This window comes from Chiloscyllium punctatum, chromosome 3, assembly GCF_047496795.1.
Source record: "Chiloscyllium punctatum isolate Juve2018m chromosome 3, sChiPun1.3, whole genome shotgun sequence".
NCBI lineage: Eukaryota > Metazoa > Chordata > Chondrichthyes > Orectolobiformes > Hemiscylliidae > Chiloscyllium > Chiloscyllium punctatum.
In genome coordinates this window covers 5,035,518-5,051,813 of record NC_092741.1, presented here as the reverse complement: position 1 = coordinate 5,051,813, position 16,296 = coordinate 5,035,518, and the positions used below count along the sequence as shown (strand labels likewise).

Sequence of the window (16,296 nt, the reverse complement as noted above, 5' to 3'; positions counted from 1 at the left end):
CCCGACTCTCTCCCCCCCCTGACTCTCTCCCCCCCCGACTCTCTCCCCCCCCGACTCTCTCCCCCCCCGACTCTCCTTCCCCCCCCGACTCTCTCCCCCCCCTGACTCTCTTCCCCCCCCGACTCTCTTCCCCCCCGACTCTCTTCCCCCCCCCGACTCTCTTCCCCCCCCGACTCTCTTCCCCCCCCGACTCTCTCCCCCCCCCGACTCTCTTCCCCCCCCGACTCTCTTCCCCCCCCCGACTCTCTCCCCCCCCGACTCTCTCCCCCCCCGACTCTCTCCCCCCCGACTCTCTCCCCCCCCGACTCTCTCCTCCCCCGACTCTCTCTCCCCCCCGACTCTCTCTCCCCCCCGACTCTCTCTCCCCCCCGACTCTCTCTCCCCCCCGACTCTCTCTCCCCCCCGACTCTCTCTCCCCCCCGACTCTCTCTCCCCCCCGACTCTCTCTCCCCCCCGACTCTCTCTCCCCCCCGACTCTCTCTCCCCCCCGACTCTCTCTCCCCCCCGACTCTCTCTCCCCCCCGACTCTCTCTCCCCCCGACTCTCTCTCCCCCCCGACTCTCTCTCCCCCCCGACTCTCTCTCCCCCCCGACTCTCTCTCCCCCCCGACTCTCTCTCCCCCCCGACTCTCTCTCCCCCCCGACTCTCTCTCCCCCCGACTCTCTCTCCCCCCCGACTCTCTCTCCCCCCCGACTCTCTCTCCCCCCCGACTCTCTCTCCCCCCCGACTCTCTCTCCCCCCCGACTCTCTCTCCCCCCCGACTCTCCTCCCCCCCGACTCTCTCCCCCCCCGACTCTCTCCCCCCCCCGACTCTCTCCTCCCCCCCGACTCTCTCCCCCCCCCCCCGACTCTCTCCTCCCCCCGACTCTCTCCCCCCCCCCCTCTCCCCCCCCGACTCTCTCCCCCCCCCGACTCTCTCCCCCCCGACTCTCTCCTCCCCCCCCGACTCTCTCCCCCCGACCTCTCCCCCCGACTCTCTCCCCCCCCGACTCTCTCCCCCCCGACTCTCTCCCCCCCCCGACTCTCTCCCCCCCCGACTCTCTCTCCCCCCCCGACTCTCTCCCCCCCCGACTCTCTCCCCCCCGACTCTCTCCCCCCCCGCCTCTCTCCCCCCCGACTCCTCTCCCCCCCGACTCTCTCTCCCCCCCGACTCTCTCTCCCCCCGACTCTCTCCCCCCCCGACTCTCTCTCCCCCCGACTCTCTCCCCCCCCGACTCTCTCTCCCCCCCGACTCTCTCTCCCCCCCGACTCTCTCCCCCCCGACTCTCTCCCCCCCGACTCTCCTCCCCCCCGACTCTCTCTCCCCCCCGACTCTCTCCCCCCCCGACTCTCTCTCCCCCCCGACTCTCTCTCCCCCCCGACTCTCTCTCCCCCCGACTCTCTCTCCCCCCCGACTCTCTCTCCCCCCCGACTCTCTCCCCCCTCCCCCCCGACTCTCTCCCCCCCCGACTCTCTCCCCCCCGACTCTCTCTCCCCCCCGACTCTCTCCCCCCGACTCTCTCTCCCCCCGACTCCCGACTCTCTCCCCCCCGACTCTCTCCCCCCCTCCCCCCGACTCTCTCCCCGCCCCCGACTCTCTCCCCCCCCGACTCTCTCCCCCCGCTCTCCCCCGACTCTCTCCCCCCCCGACGCTCGTCTCTCCCCGACTCTCTCCCCCGACTCTCTCCCCCCCGACTCTCTCCCCCCCCGACTCTCTCCCCCCCGACTCTCTCCCCCCGACTCTCTCCCCCCCCCGACTCTCTCCCCCGCTCTCCCCCCCGACTCTCTCCCCCCGCTCTCTCCCCCGACTCTCTCCCCCCCCGACTCTCTCCCCCCCCGACTCTCTCCCCCCCCGACTCTCTCCCCCCCCGACTCTCTCCCCCCCCGACTCTCTCCCCCCCCGACTCCTCCCCCCCCGACTCTCTCCCCCCCCGACTCTCTCCCCCCCCGTCTCTCTGCCCCCCCCGTCTCTCTCCCCCCCCGTCTCTCTGCCCCCCCGTCTCTCTGCCCCCCCGTCTCTCTGCCCCCCCCGTCTCTCTGCCCCCCCCGTCTCTCTGCCCCCCCCGTCTCTCTGCCCCCCCCGTCTCTCTGCCCCCCCCGTCTCTCTGCCCCCCCGTCTCTCTGCCCCCCCCCCGTCTCTCTGCCCCCCCCGTCTCTCTGCCCCCCCCGTCTCTCTGCCCCCCCCCGTCTCTCTGCCCCCCCCGTCTCTCTGCCCCCCCCGTCTCTCTGCCCCCCCCCGTCTCTCTGCCCCCCCCGTCTCTCTGCCCCCCCCCGTCTCTCTGCCCCCCCCCGTCTCTCTGCCCCCCCCCCGTCTCTCTGCCCCCCCCCCCGTCTCTCTGCCCCCCCCCCCGTCTCTCTGCCCCCCCCCGTCTCTCTGCCCCCCCCCGTCTCTCTGCCCCCCCCCGTCTCTCTGCCCCCCCCCGTCTCTCTGCCTCCCCCCCGTCTCTCTGCCTCCCCCCCGTCTCTCTGCCCCCTCGTCTCTCTCTCTCTCTTTTTCTCTCTCGCTCTCTATCAATCAATCAATCTCTCTGTCTCTGGACCGTCAGAGCAGGGTTAGTGCTGGGGTGATAGCTCCGACTCTGGGGGGAGCACAGCCCCTTGCTCCCAGCTGCTCAGTATCACAGTCATATCCTTTCCAGCTCAACCTGCTCCAGAGAGGCAAGCGGGAAAGGGCATTGAGAGAGAGGACGTTTGCTGAGAGAGACAGCGACAGAGTGGGGAAGGGGCTGTGAGAGAGAGAGAGGGGGAGCTGACAGCGAGGTTGAGATGAGGGGGGGAGGGTTGCTGAGAGAGAGAAGGGGGGTTTGAGAGATAAACTGAGAGATGGGAGGCTCAGACAGACAGGGAGGGAGGGGCTGCGAGAGAGAGAGGGAGGGATGGGGAAGAAGGGAGAGAGATGAAAACAGGAGTGGGAGTGCAGAGGATGCTGAGAAGAGAACAAGAGGGCGAAGGAGAGAGGAAGAGATGGAGAGAGAGGGTGAGAGAGACAGAGGGAGAGGGACATGAAGAGCAAAGAAAGCGAGTTTGAGGCTTATAGTGCGGGTGGAGAGAGAGGGAAGGGTGGAGAGAGGTATAGAGAGAGGGAATGGCGTTGAGAAGGGCAGAGAGAGGGAGGGAGGGATGTTGAGATGGGCACAGGGAGAGGGAGGGGTGGGGAAGGGGGGTTAGAGAGAGAGAGAGAGTGGAGTGGGGAGAGGGGGAAACAGAGAGAGATATTGCTACAAAGAGAGGTGTGCATCATTAACACAATAGACCTCCCCACTGTAATGTCTTTTTCCATGCTGTACATCTCTATGACTCTTAAAAGTTGACCAGGGTTCTTTGATGAGCTCAAAGGTAATCTGTTAGTATGAAATCCAACCACACTGCTTAGCCAAATTAAAGGTCAGTGTCAGCACTTTCCAAACCCACGACCACTTCTGTCTGGAAGGACAAGGGCAGCAGATACATGGGAACACCACCCCCTATAGATCCCCCTCCAAGACACTCCCCATCCTGACTGGGAAATATATCACCGTTCCTTCACTGTCGCTGGGTCAGAATCCTGGAATTCCCTCCCTAAGGGCATTGTGGGTCTACCCACAGCACATGGACTGCAGTGGTTAAAGAAGGTAGCTCACCCAGACCTTCTCAAGGGGCAACTAGGGAAAGACAATGCTGGATCCAGCCAGTGACACCCATGCCTCACAGGTGAATTAAAAAGAATGAACAAAGCTTGTTTTTAAAACAACTGGCAGGTGCTGCTGATAGGGCAATGAAACAATATTCCCCAAGTGCCATCCACTTGCACAACATGGACTTCCTGTTCCAGCTCTCTACATTAGTAATCTTTTAAGAGGTAAGCTATCAGAATATTCTCTTTACTCAGCTTTCTTACCCTAGTGGAGACGACTGAGCCTTACTTTTGGAGGGCTTTCCCTCTCGAAGGAACTAACACTTCATTCCCCAGGCTCAGCATATTTGTTTTCCCATTCTCTCATCGTTTCCTGCGCTTTGCCTTTGTGAGTCTTTCTAGAAACATCCTTTTCAACATTAAAAACATTTCTAGATTCATTTGTACCCAACAGATTCATTTTGGGATACTCTTGTTAGCCAGCGAATTGGAACCTTTGTTGAAACCATGGGGATAGTGGGTGATTTGCTTTGAAAGTCTGATGGTATCCCAGCAAACGTTCCCAGTGTCTGTTGATGGTATGTTGTAGAGTTCAGTTGTTTTCTACTCAAGTGGTGCATTGTGTCCAGAAAAATGTTCAGACAAAATTGAAACCCTGATCTGATTGTATTTCTATTGGCTGGTCCAAAAAGAGCGCACAATGTTTTCCCCTTTAGTTTAAGTGGAATCTGTCAGCCAACACCCTCCCCCCAAATTCCTGATGAAGGGCTCTTGCCCAAAACGTTGATTCTCCTGTTCCTCAGATGCTGCCTGGCTTGCTGTGCTTTTCCAGCATCACACTCTCAACTCTGATCTCCACTATCTTCAGTCCTCACTTTTGTCTGGAATTGGGTGGTCAGATCCAGAGAATCAGGAAATGCTGATGTCCCATTTTCATTTTCATCATCTACCTGTATCCCTACTGAAGGCTTGCTCAGAATGTATTTATCAACGCTGCAGTTTTCAATAATCCCACATCCTGCCTCAGGAATCTCTTGTTCTATCTGCACTGTCTCTGGGGTGATCAACCTGTGCAGCTCCGTGAGGATAGCTCCATTTGCTGATCCCAATCCAGTGTTCCAGATGCTCTTTTATCCCTTCATGTAGTTACTCTTAAAGAATAAAGTGTTACTCTTGCTCTTGACAAAAGGCCTTTCTATGTTACATCCACCTTACTCACTTTGGCGACAGTAACTTTCCATGGGCCCATCAGCAATTTATTGCTGACTGAATCTCCTTTTGTACACCCTGTTGGCTCTAGCTCATCTGTACCTCCTTGTACTCCTGCTTAGACCAGCAGCTGTGTAAACAGTGCTTACAATGAGGATTCCGTTTCCATGCAGTAATCTTCAACAGTCCTTGGATTTTAAAATGGTTCTTTTCCCATTTCAGTCCACACCTACAAGGACATCTTTACACCGTGCTGAGCTGCTTTCGTGGGATCATTCTTATGAGTCCCAGTAAGTTCCACAGCTCCAGCATTCCGAACTTTAATACCATGGAAACTCCTAGGTCTTCAATTTTCACCTCCACCCTCAGCTCCTGATTGGAGGAAGGGATCCCAGCTCTCCATTCGATAACCTGGGTGTGGGGAGGCATGTACCATTATTGCAAATGTTGGTTCCTTTACCAAAAGGGCCAGTTACTTCTCTTTTGTACTACCCTCAGGGATAAAAAATACAGTCACCATGCTTCATTAATCAACTCAAAATAACCCAATTGTTATGAATCAAACTGATTAAACTGGATAACCGCTATGATCTGGAATTAGCACTAAATCCCCCTAATCCTACAGGCAAGCACACACGCCTGTGCACATGCATGGATCCACATGTGCACACACAAGGTCCTACACATACTCACATATTGACCTCTGATTGCAGAAGTCACCACTGTGCACAGACCATTCAGCCCATTGAGTCTGCTCTGCCGTTCAATCATGGCTAATGTGTTTCTCAACCCCATTCTCCTGCCTTCTCCACAGAACCCTTCATTACCTACTCATCAATAACGTATCTATCTCTGTGTCAATGACTTGGCCTCCACAGCCCTCTGTGGTAATGACTCCCACAGATTCCTGATCCCTTAGCTGAAGAAATTCCCCCTCATCTCAGTTCTAAAGTGTTGTCCCTTCACTCTGAGGCTGTGCCCTCAGGTCCTAGTCTCTCCTACTAGTGAAATACTTTTCCACACCCACTCTATCCAGGTCTCTCAGTATTCTGTAATTTTCAATCAGATTTCCCCCTCATCCTTCTGAACTCCATTGCGTACAGACCCAGAGTCCTCACCCACTCTTCATATGATAAGCCCTAGGTATGACTTGTCTGGTTAGCATGCAAAACTGTACTTTTCACTGCACCTCGGTACGTGACAATAATAAATCAAATCACAAAATCAAGAGGAGGTCACACCTGACAAAGCTATGAGAATTGTTTGAGGAGGTAATGAGCAAGTTAGACAAAAGAGAGCCAGTGCCTGTGATTGGTTTGGATTTCCAGAAGGTCTTTTACAAGGTGCTGCACAGGAAACTGCTAAAGAAACTAAGAGCCCATGGTGTTAGGGGCAAGACACTGGCATGGATAGAGGATTGGCTGACTGGCAGAAGGCAGAGAGTGGGGATAAATGGGTCTTTTTCAGGATGGTAACTGGTGACTAGTGGGATTCCCCGGGGGTCAGTGTTGGGGAGACTACAGAAGGACTTGGACAGGCTGAGAGAGTGGGCAAAGTGGCAGATGGAATACAATGGAGGAAAGTGTGAGGTTTTACACTTTGGTCGGAAGTATGGAGGCATAGACTATTTTCAAAATGGGGTAAAGGCTTAGGAAATCTGAAGGACGGACGGACGGACTTGGGAGTACTCATTCAGAATTCTCTTTAAGTTAACGAGCAAATTCAGTTGGCAGTTAGGAAGGCAAATGAAATGTTGGTATTCATTTCAAGCAGGCTAGAATACAAGAGCATGGGTATTCCCTACAAGGCTGTGGTCAGACCTGCATTTGGAATATTGTGAGCAGTTTTGGGCCCCATTTCGAAGGCAGGATGTGCTGGTGTTGGCGGGGGTCCAGACGAGTCATAGAAATGCACTAGGAGAAAGTGAGGACTGCAGATGTTAGAGTCCACCACCACACTAGAAATGTACAGCACAGAAACCGACCCTTTGGGCCAACTTATCCATGCTGACCAGATGTTCGAAACTGGTCCAGTCCTGTTTGCCAGTATTTGGCCCATAGCTCTCTCAACCCTTCCTATTCTTGTGTCCATCCAGATGCCTTTAAAATCGAGAGTGTGGTGCTGGAGAAGCACAGCCGGTCAGGCATCATCCGAGGAGCAGGGGAATCGACATTTCTGGCATTAGGATTCCTGATGAAGGGCTTATGCCTGAAACATCGATTCTCCTGTTCCTCGGATGCTGCCTGACCTGCTGTGCTTTTTCAGTGCCACACTCTCGACTCTGATCTCCAGCATCTGCAGTCCTCACTTTCTCCTAGATGCCTTTTAATTGCTGTAATTGTATCAGCCTCCACCACCTCCCCTGGCAGCTCACTCCATACACACACCACCCGGGTTATGTTCTGGGCCCAAGGTTCGAATTCAGTCATGGCAGATGGTGGTATTTGAATTCAATGAAAAAGTCTGGAATTAAGAGTCTGATGATGGCCACAAATCCATTATCGATTGTTGGAAAACCCTATCTGGTTCACTGATGTCCTTTAGGGATGGAAACTTTACCTGGTCTACATGTGACTCCAGACCCACAGCAATGAGGTTAACTATTAACTCTGGGCAATTAGAATTGTAAATCCCTACAGGGTGGAAACAGGCCATTGGGCCCAACAAGTCCACACCAACCCTCCAAAGAGGATCCCAGTCAGACCTATTCCCCATACCTATTATCCTATATTTATCCCTGACTAATGCTCCTAACCTACACATCCTTGAACACTGTGGGCAATTTCCCAAGGCCAATTCACCTAACCTGCACATCTTTGGATTGTGTGAGGAAACCAGAGCACCCGGAGGAAATCCATGTATGTGCTGCTGGACAGCATTCCCAGAAATCATGTCATCCTGTTCAATTCAGAAAGATTTCCAAACAATTCCACCTCGGTCACTCCCTTAACACAGTCCTGAAATATAACTGTGCTTTAAAACACAACGTATACATGTCTAGAATATTCCTTTCTACAGTGAGCAGGGTCCAATTTTCCTTCAGCCACATTGTGTTTCTCTAGCCTTTCGAATGAAGTAAACAGTGCCCCGCATCCATTTCTTTGAATTTAGATTGGGCATGTACACATTTAAACATCTTATCGGTCTTTGAATTATCAGTGTGTTTTTCCTCATCAGAATCGTTCTCTGCATCATCCTTTTTATTAAACTCCATCCTTTCAGTCAGTCAGCTCTCATTCCCTCCTGCTCTCTTGTCGGAAATGCTCTTTCTTTTCCCCACAAGTTTCTTAATTTTTAATTTCTATTTTTGAGCTGTTTTATGTCAAATCAAACTTAACATTAACTTAGAATCATAGAGATGTACAGCACGGAAACAGACCCTTCAGTCCAACCCGTCCATGCCGACCAGATATCCCAACCCAATCTAGTCCCACCTGACAGCAGGGAGATAGTGAGGAAAGAGATCAATCTGAGATGGGTACAGCTGAGAACAGAAGTCAGTCAAACAGTCAGGGCAGGCAGGGACAAGGTAGGACTAATAAATTAAACTGCATTTATTTCAATGCAAGGGGCCTAACAGGGAAGGCAGATGAACTCAGGGCATGGTTAGGAACATGGGACTGGGATATCATAGCAATTACAGAGACATGGCTCAGGGATGGGCAGGACTGGCAGCTTAATGTTCCAGGATACAAATGCTACAGGAAGGATAGAAAGGGAGGCAAGAGAGGAGGGGGAGTGGCATTATTGATAAGGGGTAGAATTACAGCTGAGCTGAGGGAGGATATTCCCGGAAATACATCCAGGGAAGTTATTTAGGTGGAACTGAGAAATAAGACAGGGATGATCACCTTATTGGGATTATATTATAGACCCCTAATAGTCAGAGGGAAATTGAGAAACAAACTTGTAAGGAGATCTCAGCTATCTGTAAGAATAATAGGGTGGTTGTGGTCGGGGATTTTAACTTGCCAAACATAGACTGGGACTGCCATAGTGTTAAAGGTTTAGATGGAGAGGAATTTCTTAAGCGTGTACAAGACAATTTTCTGATTCAGTATGTGGATGTACCTACTCGAGAAGGTGTAAAACTTGACCTACTCTTGGGAAGTAAGGCAGGGCAGGTGACTGAGGTGTCAGTGGGGGAGCACTTTGGGGCCAGTGACCATAATTCTATTTGTTCTAAAATAGTGATGGAAAAGGATAGACCAGATCTAACAGTTAAAGTTCTAAATTGAAGAAAGGCCTCAGGTGACTGACTGTGTAGAGTTTTCACATTCTCCCCGTGTCTGCGGGGGTTTCCTCCGGGTGCTCCGGTTTCCTCCCACAGTCTAAATATGTGCAGGTTCAGGGTGGATTCACCATGCTAAATTGTCCACAGTGTTAGGTGCATTAGTCATGGGGGATGGGTTACCCTTCGGAGGGTCGGTGTGGACTTGTTGGGCTGAAGGGCCTGTTTCCACACTGTAGGGAATCTAATCTTTAAAAAAAAAGCTTTCGAAAGCTGCTTGGGGGTAGATGTTCGCAGAAAAAGGAAGCATATGTCAGGTATAGACAGGATAGATCGAATGAATCCTTAGAAGAGTATAAAGGAGGTAGGAGTATACTTAAGAGGGAAATCAGGAGGGCAAAAAGGGGACACGAGATAGCTTTGGCAAATAGAATTAAGGAGAATCCAAAGAGTTTTTACAAATATATCAAGGACAAAAGGGTAACTAGGGAGAGAACAGGGCCCCTCAAAGATCAGCAAGGAGGCCTTTGTGTGAAGCCGCAGAAAATAGGGGAGATACTAAACAAGTATTTTGCATCAGTATTTACTGTGGAAAAGGATATGGAAGATATAGACTGTAGGGAAATAGATGGTGACATCTTGCAAAATGTCCAAATTACAGAGGAGGGAGTGCTGGATGTCTTGAAATAGGTAAAGGTGGATAAATCCCCAGGACCTGATCAAGTGCCCCCTAGAACTCTGTGGGAAGCTAGAGAAGTGATTGCTGGGTCTCTTGCTGAGATATTTGTATCATCGATAGTCACAGGTGAGGTGCCAGAAGACTTGGAGGTTGGCTAAGAAGGTTACTTCAGATTACAACAGGATCTTGACCAGATGGGCCAATGGGCTGAGAAGTGGCAGATGGAGTTTAATTCAGATAAATGCAAGGTGCTGCATTTTGGGAAAGCGAATCTTAGCAAGACATATACCCTTCATGGTAAGGTCCTCGAGAGTGTTGCTGAACAAAGAGACCTTGGAGTGCAGGTTCATAGCTCCTTGAAAGTGGAGTTGCAGGTAGATAGGATAGTGAAGAAGGCATTTGGTATGCTTTCCTTTATTGGTCAGAGTATTGAGTATAGGAGTTGGGAGGTCATGTTGCGGCTGTTGTTAGGCCACTGTTGGAATTTTGCATGCAGTTCTGGTCTCCTTCCTATCGTAAAGATGTTGTGAAACTTGAAAGGGTTCAGAAAAGATTTACAAGGATGTTGCTAGGGTTGGAGGGTTTGAGCTATAGGGAGAGGTTGAATAGGCTGGGGCTGTTTTCCCTGGAGCATCGGAGGCTGAGGGGTGACCTTATAGAGGTTTACAAAATTATGAGGAGCATGGATCAAGTAAATAGACAAAGTCTTTTCACTGGGATCAGTCCAAAACTAGAGAGCATAGGTTTTGGGTGAGAGGGGAAAGATATAAAAGAGACCTGAGGGGCAACGTTTTCACACATAGGGTGGTACGTGTATGGAATGAGCTGCCAGATGATGTGGTGGAGGCTGGTATAATTGCAACTTTTAAGAGGCATTTGGATGGATATTTGAATAGGAAGGGTTTGGAGGGATATGGGCCGGGTGCTGGTAGGTGGGACTAGATTGGGTTGGGATATCTGGTCGGCATGGATAGGTTGGACCGAAAGGTCTGTTTCCATGCTGTACATCTCTATGACTCTATGACCGGAGGATTGGGAACAGTTGAAAGAACAGCAAAGGAGGGCCAAGAGGAAGAACAAAGGAGAAAATGAGAGTAAGCTTGGGAGAAACAAAGGAACTGGCTGGAAATATTTCTGTAAGGATGCAAAGAGAAGCAAATTGGTGAAAACTAATGCCAGAAACGGGGGCATTTATAATATGGAACAAAGAAATGGTTGATTAGTTAAATTCATATTTCACTTCTGGCTTCAGAAAGGAGAATGCAAGTAACCAACATAAGGGGGAAGACAGGGTTGAGTGAGAGGGAGGAACTGAAGCAGTCAGTATTAGTAGGGAAATGGTGTCTGGGAAATTAGTGGGATTGAAGATTCATTAACAGCCTGGGCCTGATAATCTACATCCCAGAGTGCTTCAGGAAGTGGCTGAGGAATAGTGGATGCACTTGAGGTCATCTGCCAGGATTCTATAGACTCTGGAAGAGTTCCTATGGATTGGAGGGTAGCTGATCTGACCTCACTGTTTAAAAAGGAGGTAGAGAGAAAATAGGGAGTTGCAGACCTGTCAGCCTGCTGTTAGTGGTGGGAAGATGCTAGACTCCATTATCAAGAATTTTATAACAGAACATGTACAAAATAGTAGAATCAACCACAGTCAATGTGAAAGGGAAATTATCCTTGAGAAATTTATGAGAATACTTTGACGATGTAACTTGTAAGGTGATGAAGGGGAGCTAGTGGATGTGGTTTATTTGGACTTTCAGTAGGTTTACTATAAGGTCCCACATAAGAAATCAATGTGTGACATTAAATCACATGGGATTAGGGGGCAGTGTACTGACATGGATAGTGACCTGGTTAGCAGACAGGAAACAAAGAGTAGGAATAGATGGGTCTGGTTCCAAGCAGCAGGCAGTGACGCAGGTAGCGCAGGGATCAGTGGGGTACGGCGGGGATCAGTGGGATACGGCGGGGATCAGTGGGATACGGCGGGGATCAGTGGGATACCGCGGGGATCAGTGGGATACCGCGGGGATCGGTGGGATACCGCGGGGATCGGTGGGATACCGCGGGGATCGGTGGGATACCGCGGGGATCGGTGGGATACCGCGGGGATCAGTGGGGTCCCACAGGGATCGGTGCTTGGACCCTGCTATCCACAATATACATGAATGATGTCGGTGGGGGAACTAAATGTAATCTCTGCAGGTTTACAGACAGCACAAAGCTGGGTGGGAGAGTGAGCTGTGAGGAACATGCAGAGATGTCTCAGTGGGATTTGGACAGGCTGAGGGAGTGGGGAAATACATGGGAGATGCAGGATAATGTGGATAAATGTGAGGGGTTGGGGGGGGGGAGGGTCAGGAAGGCAGATGATGATCTGAATGGGGACAGATTGGGAAAGGGGCAGGGGCAATGGCACCTGGGTGTCCTTGTACCCCAGTCTCTGAAAGTAAGCGTGCAGGTACAGCAGGCAGTGAGGAAGGGAAATGGGATGTGGGCCTTTATAGGGAGAGGATTCGAGTCCAGGAGCAGGGAGGTCTTGCTGCAATTATACAGGGCCTTGGGGAGACCACACCTGGAGTATTGTGGACAGGTTTGGTCTCCTTATCTGAGGAAGGATGTTCTGGTGATGGAGGGAGGGCAGCGAAGGGTTACCAGACTGATTCCTGGGAGGGCAGGGCTGATGGATGGAGAGAGACTGGATCAGTTAGGATTATATTCACTGGAGTTTAAAAGACTGAGGGGGAATCTCATAGAAACTGATGAAATTCTAACAGGACCAGACAGGGTGAACAGAGGAAGGGTCTTCCTGATAATGGGGTTGGAGGGCGGGGTGGGTGGTCACAGTTTAGGGGAAAGGGTTAAAGTTTTTCGAGCTGAGATGTGGAGAAATGTTTTCACCCAGAGAGTGGGGAGCCTGTGGAATTCACCAGCACACAAGGTGTTGAGGCCAAATCACTGTGTGTTTATGTGGAGGAGCTAAATATAGCTCTTGTCGCTAAAGGGATCATGGGATGAGGGTGTTGAGCTTGATGATCGGCCATGACCATATTAAATGGTGTAACAGGCTCGAGGGGCCGAATGGCCTACTCCTGCTCCTATCTTCCATGTTTCTGTGTCACCCTCCCCCTTCAGGGTGAGCTGCACCATTTGGTGAGATCCCTGACTGCAGTACCATGAGACAGACAGACAGACAGACACCCCCCCCTCCCCCCGCTGCCTTAACTAGGAAAGGCCCTGTCCCTATCACTCCTGCTTTCTTCTCCCTCTCCTCCTGGACAGCCTTGTCCCTTGTGCCTCTGTCCGCACTCCCTTGAGGAACCAGTAGCCTCCTGAGCATCCAAAGTAGAAGCTGATTTGTGACAGGGTTCCTAGGAGTCTCCTGTACTTCCAGCCTGTTTCTCTCCATCTGGTCACCCATTCCCTTCGTTCCTCTAGTCCCTTGAGCTGCTCTGTGACCACCTCTCGAAACGTGCTATCCACAGTAACTCCCAGCCCTGACGGATGGGTTACAGTCTCTCCAACCGCTGTTCCAGCTCCGAGACCCAGAGCTCGTGTTTCTGCTGTTGGGAGCATGTCCTATACACGTAGCTGTCTCAGACACTGGTGGGCTCCATGACTGGCCAAGGCAATCTCCTCCTATCCCATAAACACTCTGTGATTGTGATTGCTTGCCACTCTGCCAAGTTTGAAGTGTGTGCAGCTTCAGGGGTGGGGGGGTTGGGGGGGGGTGTGGTCTATGACTCAGTAACCAGCTGTCTGCCTTTCCCCTAGGATGTAATCTTGATGCCATCCATGATGTGACAGTGGCCTACCCTTACAACATCCCACAGGCTGAGAGGGACCTGTTCACTGGCAACTTCCCCAGAGAGATCCACTTCCACATCCGCCGTTATCCAGCTGACCAGCTTCCCACCTCCATGGATGGCTTGAAGGAATGGTGCTGCCTTCGCTGGCTGGAGAAGGAGAAGTTACTCCAGGCTTATTACCAGGGCAATCACTCGTTCAGTGATCTAATCCAGCCTGCGAGTCCCGTCCAGGAGCCGAATCCCGTCCAGGAGCCGAATGCCGCCCAGGAGCAGGATTTGAGTCGGCTGGAGGTTTACAAGAAAGCTCCTTTCTGGGGGAGGGGTTGGAGTCAGAATAAGGGCCGAAGTCGGATTTTACTGCACAGCTCGGCTCGGAGCTGGATTCGGAGGCAGGAGCAGACCGGGACACAGCTTCGTGCCCAGCTGCCCCCCTGCAAGTCACGGGGACGAGTCTTCCTTATCAAGGTCTTCTCCATCATCTACTGGACATTGTTTGTGATTGGCATCTTTGTGCTCATCTGGTCGTACACCCTGGCGCGGTGGTATTTTGCCAGCGTGGCAATCTTCTTCATAGCACAGGAGAAAATCGCTGGGGGCTGTGAGGTCATTGAGGTAGCACTCCACAATCTCAAACCCTCCCAACGGTGGAAACGGAGCAATCAACATCAGGAGTGACACAGCCAAGCCCTCTCCGTCTGGCCAATCCCAGGGATTCTCCCACTGATCCAGCCAATGACAGGGGCAATTCCCATCAGAGAGACAGAAGAAAAGACAACTCAGCTGGGGCAAATCGAGAGATCTCTCTGAACCGTGGAGTCTCAGAGAGTCCAGCTCTGATCTTTCATACCATTTTAGTCTGCATTCAAACTTTGGCTCATGGCCAGTGTGCAGGCACAGGCATCAGGAGCTGCCTCGTTTCAGACATCCTCAGCAGGAAGCCGTGTCAAACATACTTCACCCAGCCATCATTGTGGGTGAGACTCAGGGTCATTCACACATGAGGAAGATAATGACATTCTTGTACTATACTGAATACGTCCATGTGTGTGGGACTGTCCCCCAGGGAGAGTCAGTGTGTGTGGGACTGTCCCCCAATGAGAGTCAGTGTGTGTGTGTGGGACTGTCCCCCAATGAGAGTCAGTGTGTGTGTGTGGGACTGTCCCCCCAGGGAGAGTCAGTGTGTGTGTGTGGGACTGTCCCCCAATGAGAGTCAGTGTGTGTGTGTGGGTCTGTCCCCCAATGAGAGTCAGTGTGTGTGTGTGGGACTGTCCCCCAATGAGAGTCAGTGTGTGTGTGTGGGACTGTCCCCCAGGGAGAGTCAGTGTGTGTGTGTGGGACTGTCCCCCAATGAGAGTCAGTGTGTGTGTGTGGGACTGTCCCCCAGTGAGAGTCAGTGTGTGTGGGACTGTCCCCCAGTGAGAGTCAGTGTGTGTGTGTGGGACTGTCCCCCAGGGAGAGTCAGTGTGTGTGTGTGGGTCTGTCCCCCAATGAGAGTCAGTGTGTGTGTGTGGGACTGTCCCCCCAGGGAGAGTCAGTGTGTGGGACTGTCCCCCAGTGAGAGTCAGTGTGTGTGGGACTGTCCCCCCAGGGAGAGTCAGTGTGTGGGACTGTCCCCCAGTGAGAGTCAGTGTGTGTGGGATTGTCCCCCCAGGGAGAGTCAGTGTGTGTGTGTGGGACTGTCCCCCAGTGAGAGTCAGTGTGTGTGTGTGGGACTGTCCCCCCAGGGAGAGTCAGTGTGTGTGTGTGGGACTGTCCCCCAGTGAGAGTCAGTGTGTGTGTGTGGGACTGTCCCTCAGTGAGAGTCAGTGTGTGTGTGGGGGGTCTGTCCCCCAGTGAGAGTCAGTGTGTGTGTGGGACTGTCCCCCAGGGAGAGTCAGTGTGTGTGTGTGGGACTGTCCCCCCAGTGAGAGTCAGTGTGTGTGTGTGGGACTGTCCCACAGTGAGAGTCAGTGTGTGTGTGGCATTGTCCCCCAGTGAGAGTCAGTGTGTGTGTGGGGGGGTCTGTCCCCCCGTGAGAGTCAGTGTGTGTGTGGGACTGTCCCCCCAGTGAGAGTCAGTGTGTGTGTGGGGGGGACGGTCCCCCCAGTGAGAATCAGTGTGTGTGTGTGGGACTGTTCTCCCCCCCCCCCCCCCCCCCCCCCAAGTGAGAGTCAGTGTGTGTGTGGGACTGTCCCCCCAGTGAGAGTCAGTGTGTGTGTGTGTGGGACTGTCCCCCAGTGAGAATCTGTGTGTGTGTGTGTGTGTGGGACTGTCCCCAAGTGAGAGTCAGCGTGTGTGTGGGACTGTCCCCCCAGTGAGAGTCAGTGTGTGTGTGGGACTGTCCCACAGTGAGAGTCAGTGTGTGTGTGGCATTGTCCCCCAGTGAGAGTCAGTGTGTGTGTGTGGGGGTCTGTCCCCCAGTGAGAGTCAGTGTGTTTGTGGGACGGTCCCCCCAGTGAGAATCAGTGTGTGTGTGTGGGACTGTCCCCCAGTGAGAATCAGTATCAGTGTGTGTGTGGGACTGTCCCCCCAGTGAGAATCAGTGTGTGTGTGTGGGACCTGTCCCCACCCCCCCAGTGAGAGTCGGGGTGTGTGTGTGTGTGTGTGTGTGTGTGTGTGTGTGTGTGTGTGGGACTGTCCCCAAGTAAGTCAGTGTGTGTGTGTGTCTGTGTGTGTGTGTGGGACTGTCCCCAAGTGAGAGTCAGTGTGTGTGTGGGACTGTCCCCCCAGTGAGAGTCAGTGTGTGTGTGGGACTGTCCCCCAGTGAGAGTCAGTGTGTGTGTGGGACTGTCCCCCG

At 52.7% G+C, this 16,296-nt stretch overlaps 1 protein-coding gene across 1 annotated transcript in view; it reads left to right on the top strand.

Annotated features, from left to right (window-relative positions):
* LOC140453894 (lysocardiolipin acyltransferase 1-like) overlaps window positions 1-15,641 on the top strand; it is a 59,915-nt gene extending 44,274 nt beyond the window's left edge. The window contains exon 5 of the mRNA XM_072548752.1: window positions 13,456-15,641. Within this exon, the coding sequence (XP_072404853.1) occupies window positions 13,456-14,195 (740 nt within the window). The 3' untranslated portion in view covers window positions 14,196-15,641. The remainder of the gene's footprint in view (window positions 1-13,455) is intronic.
* Window positions 15,642-16,296: the final 655 nt, after the last annotated feature.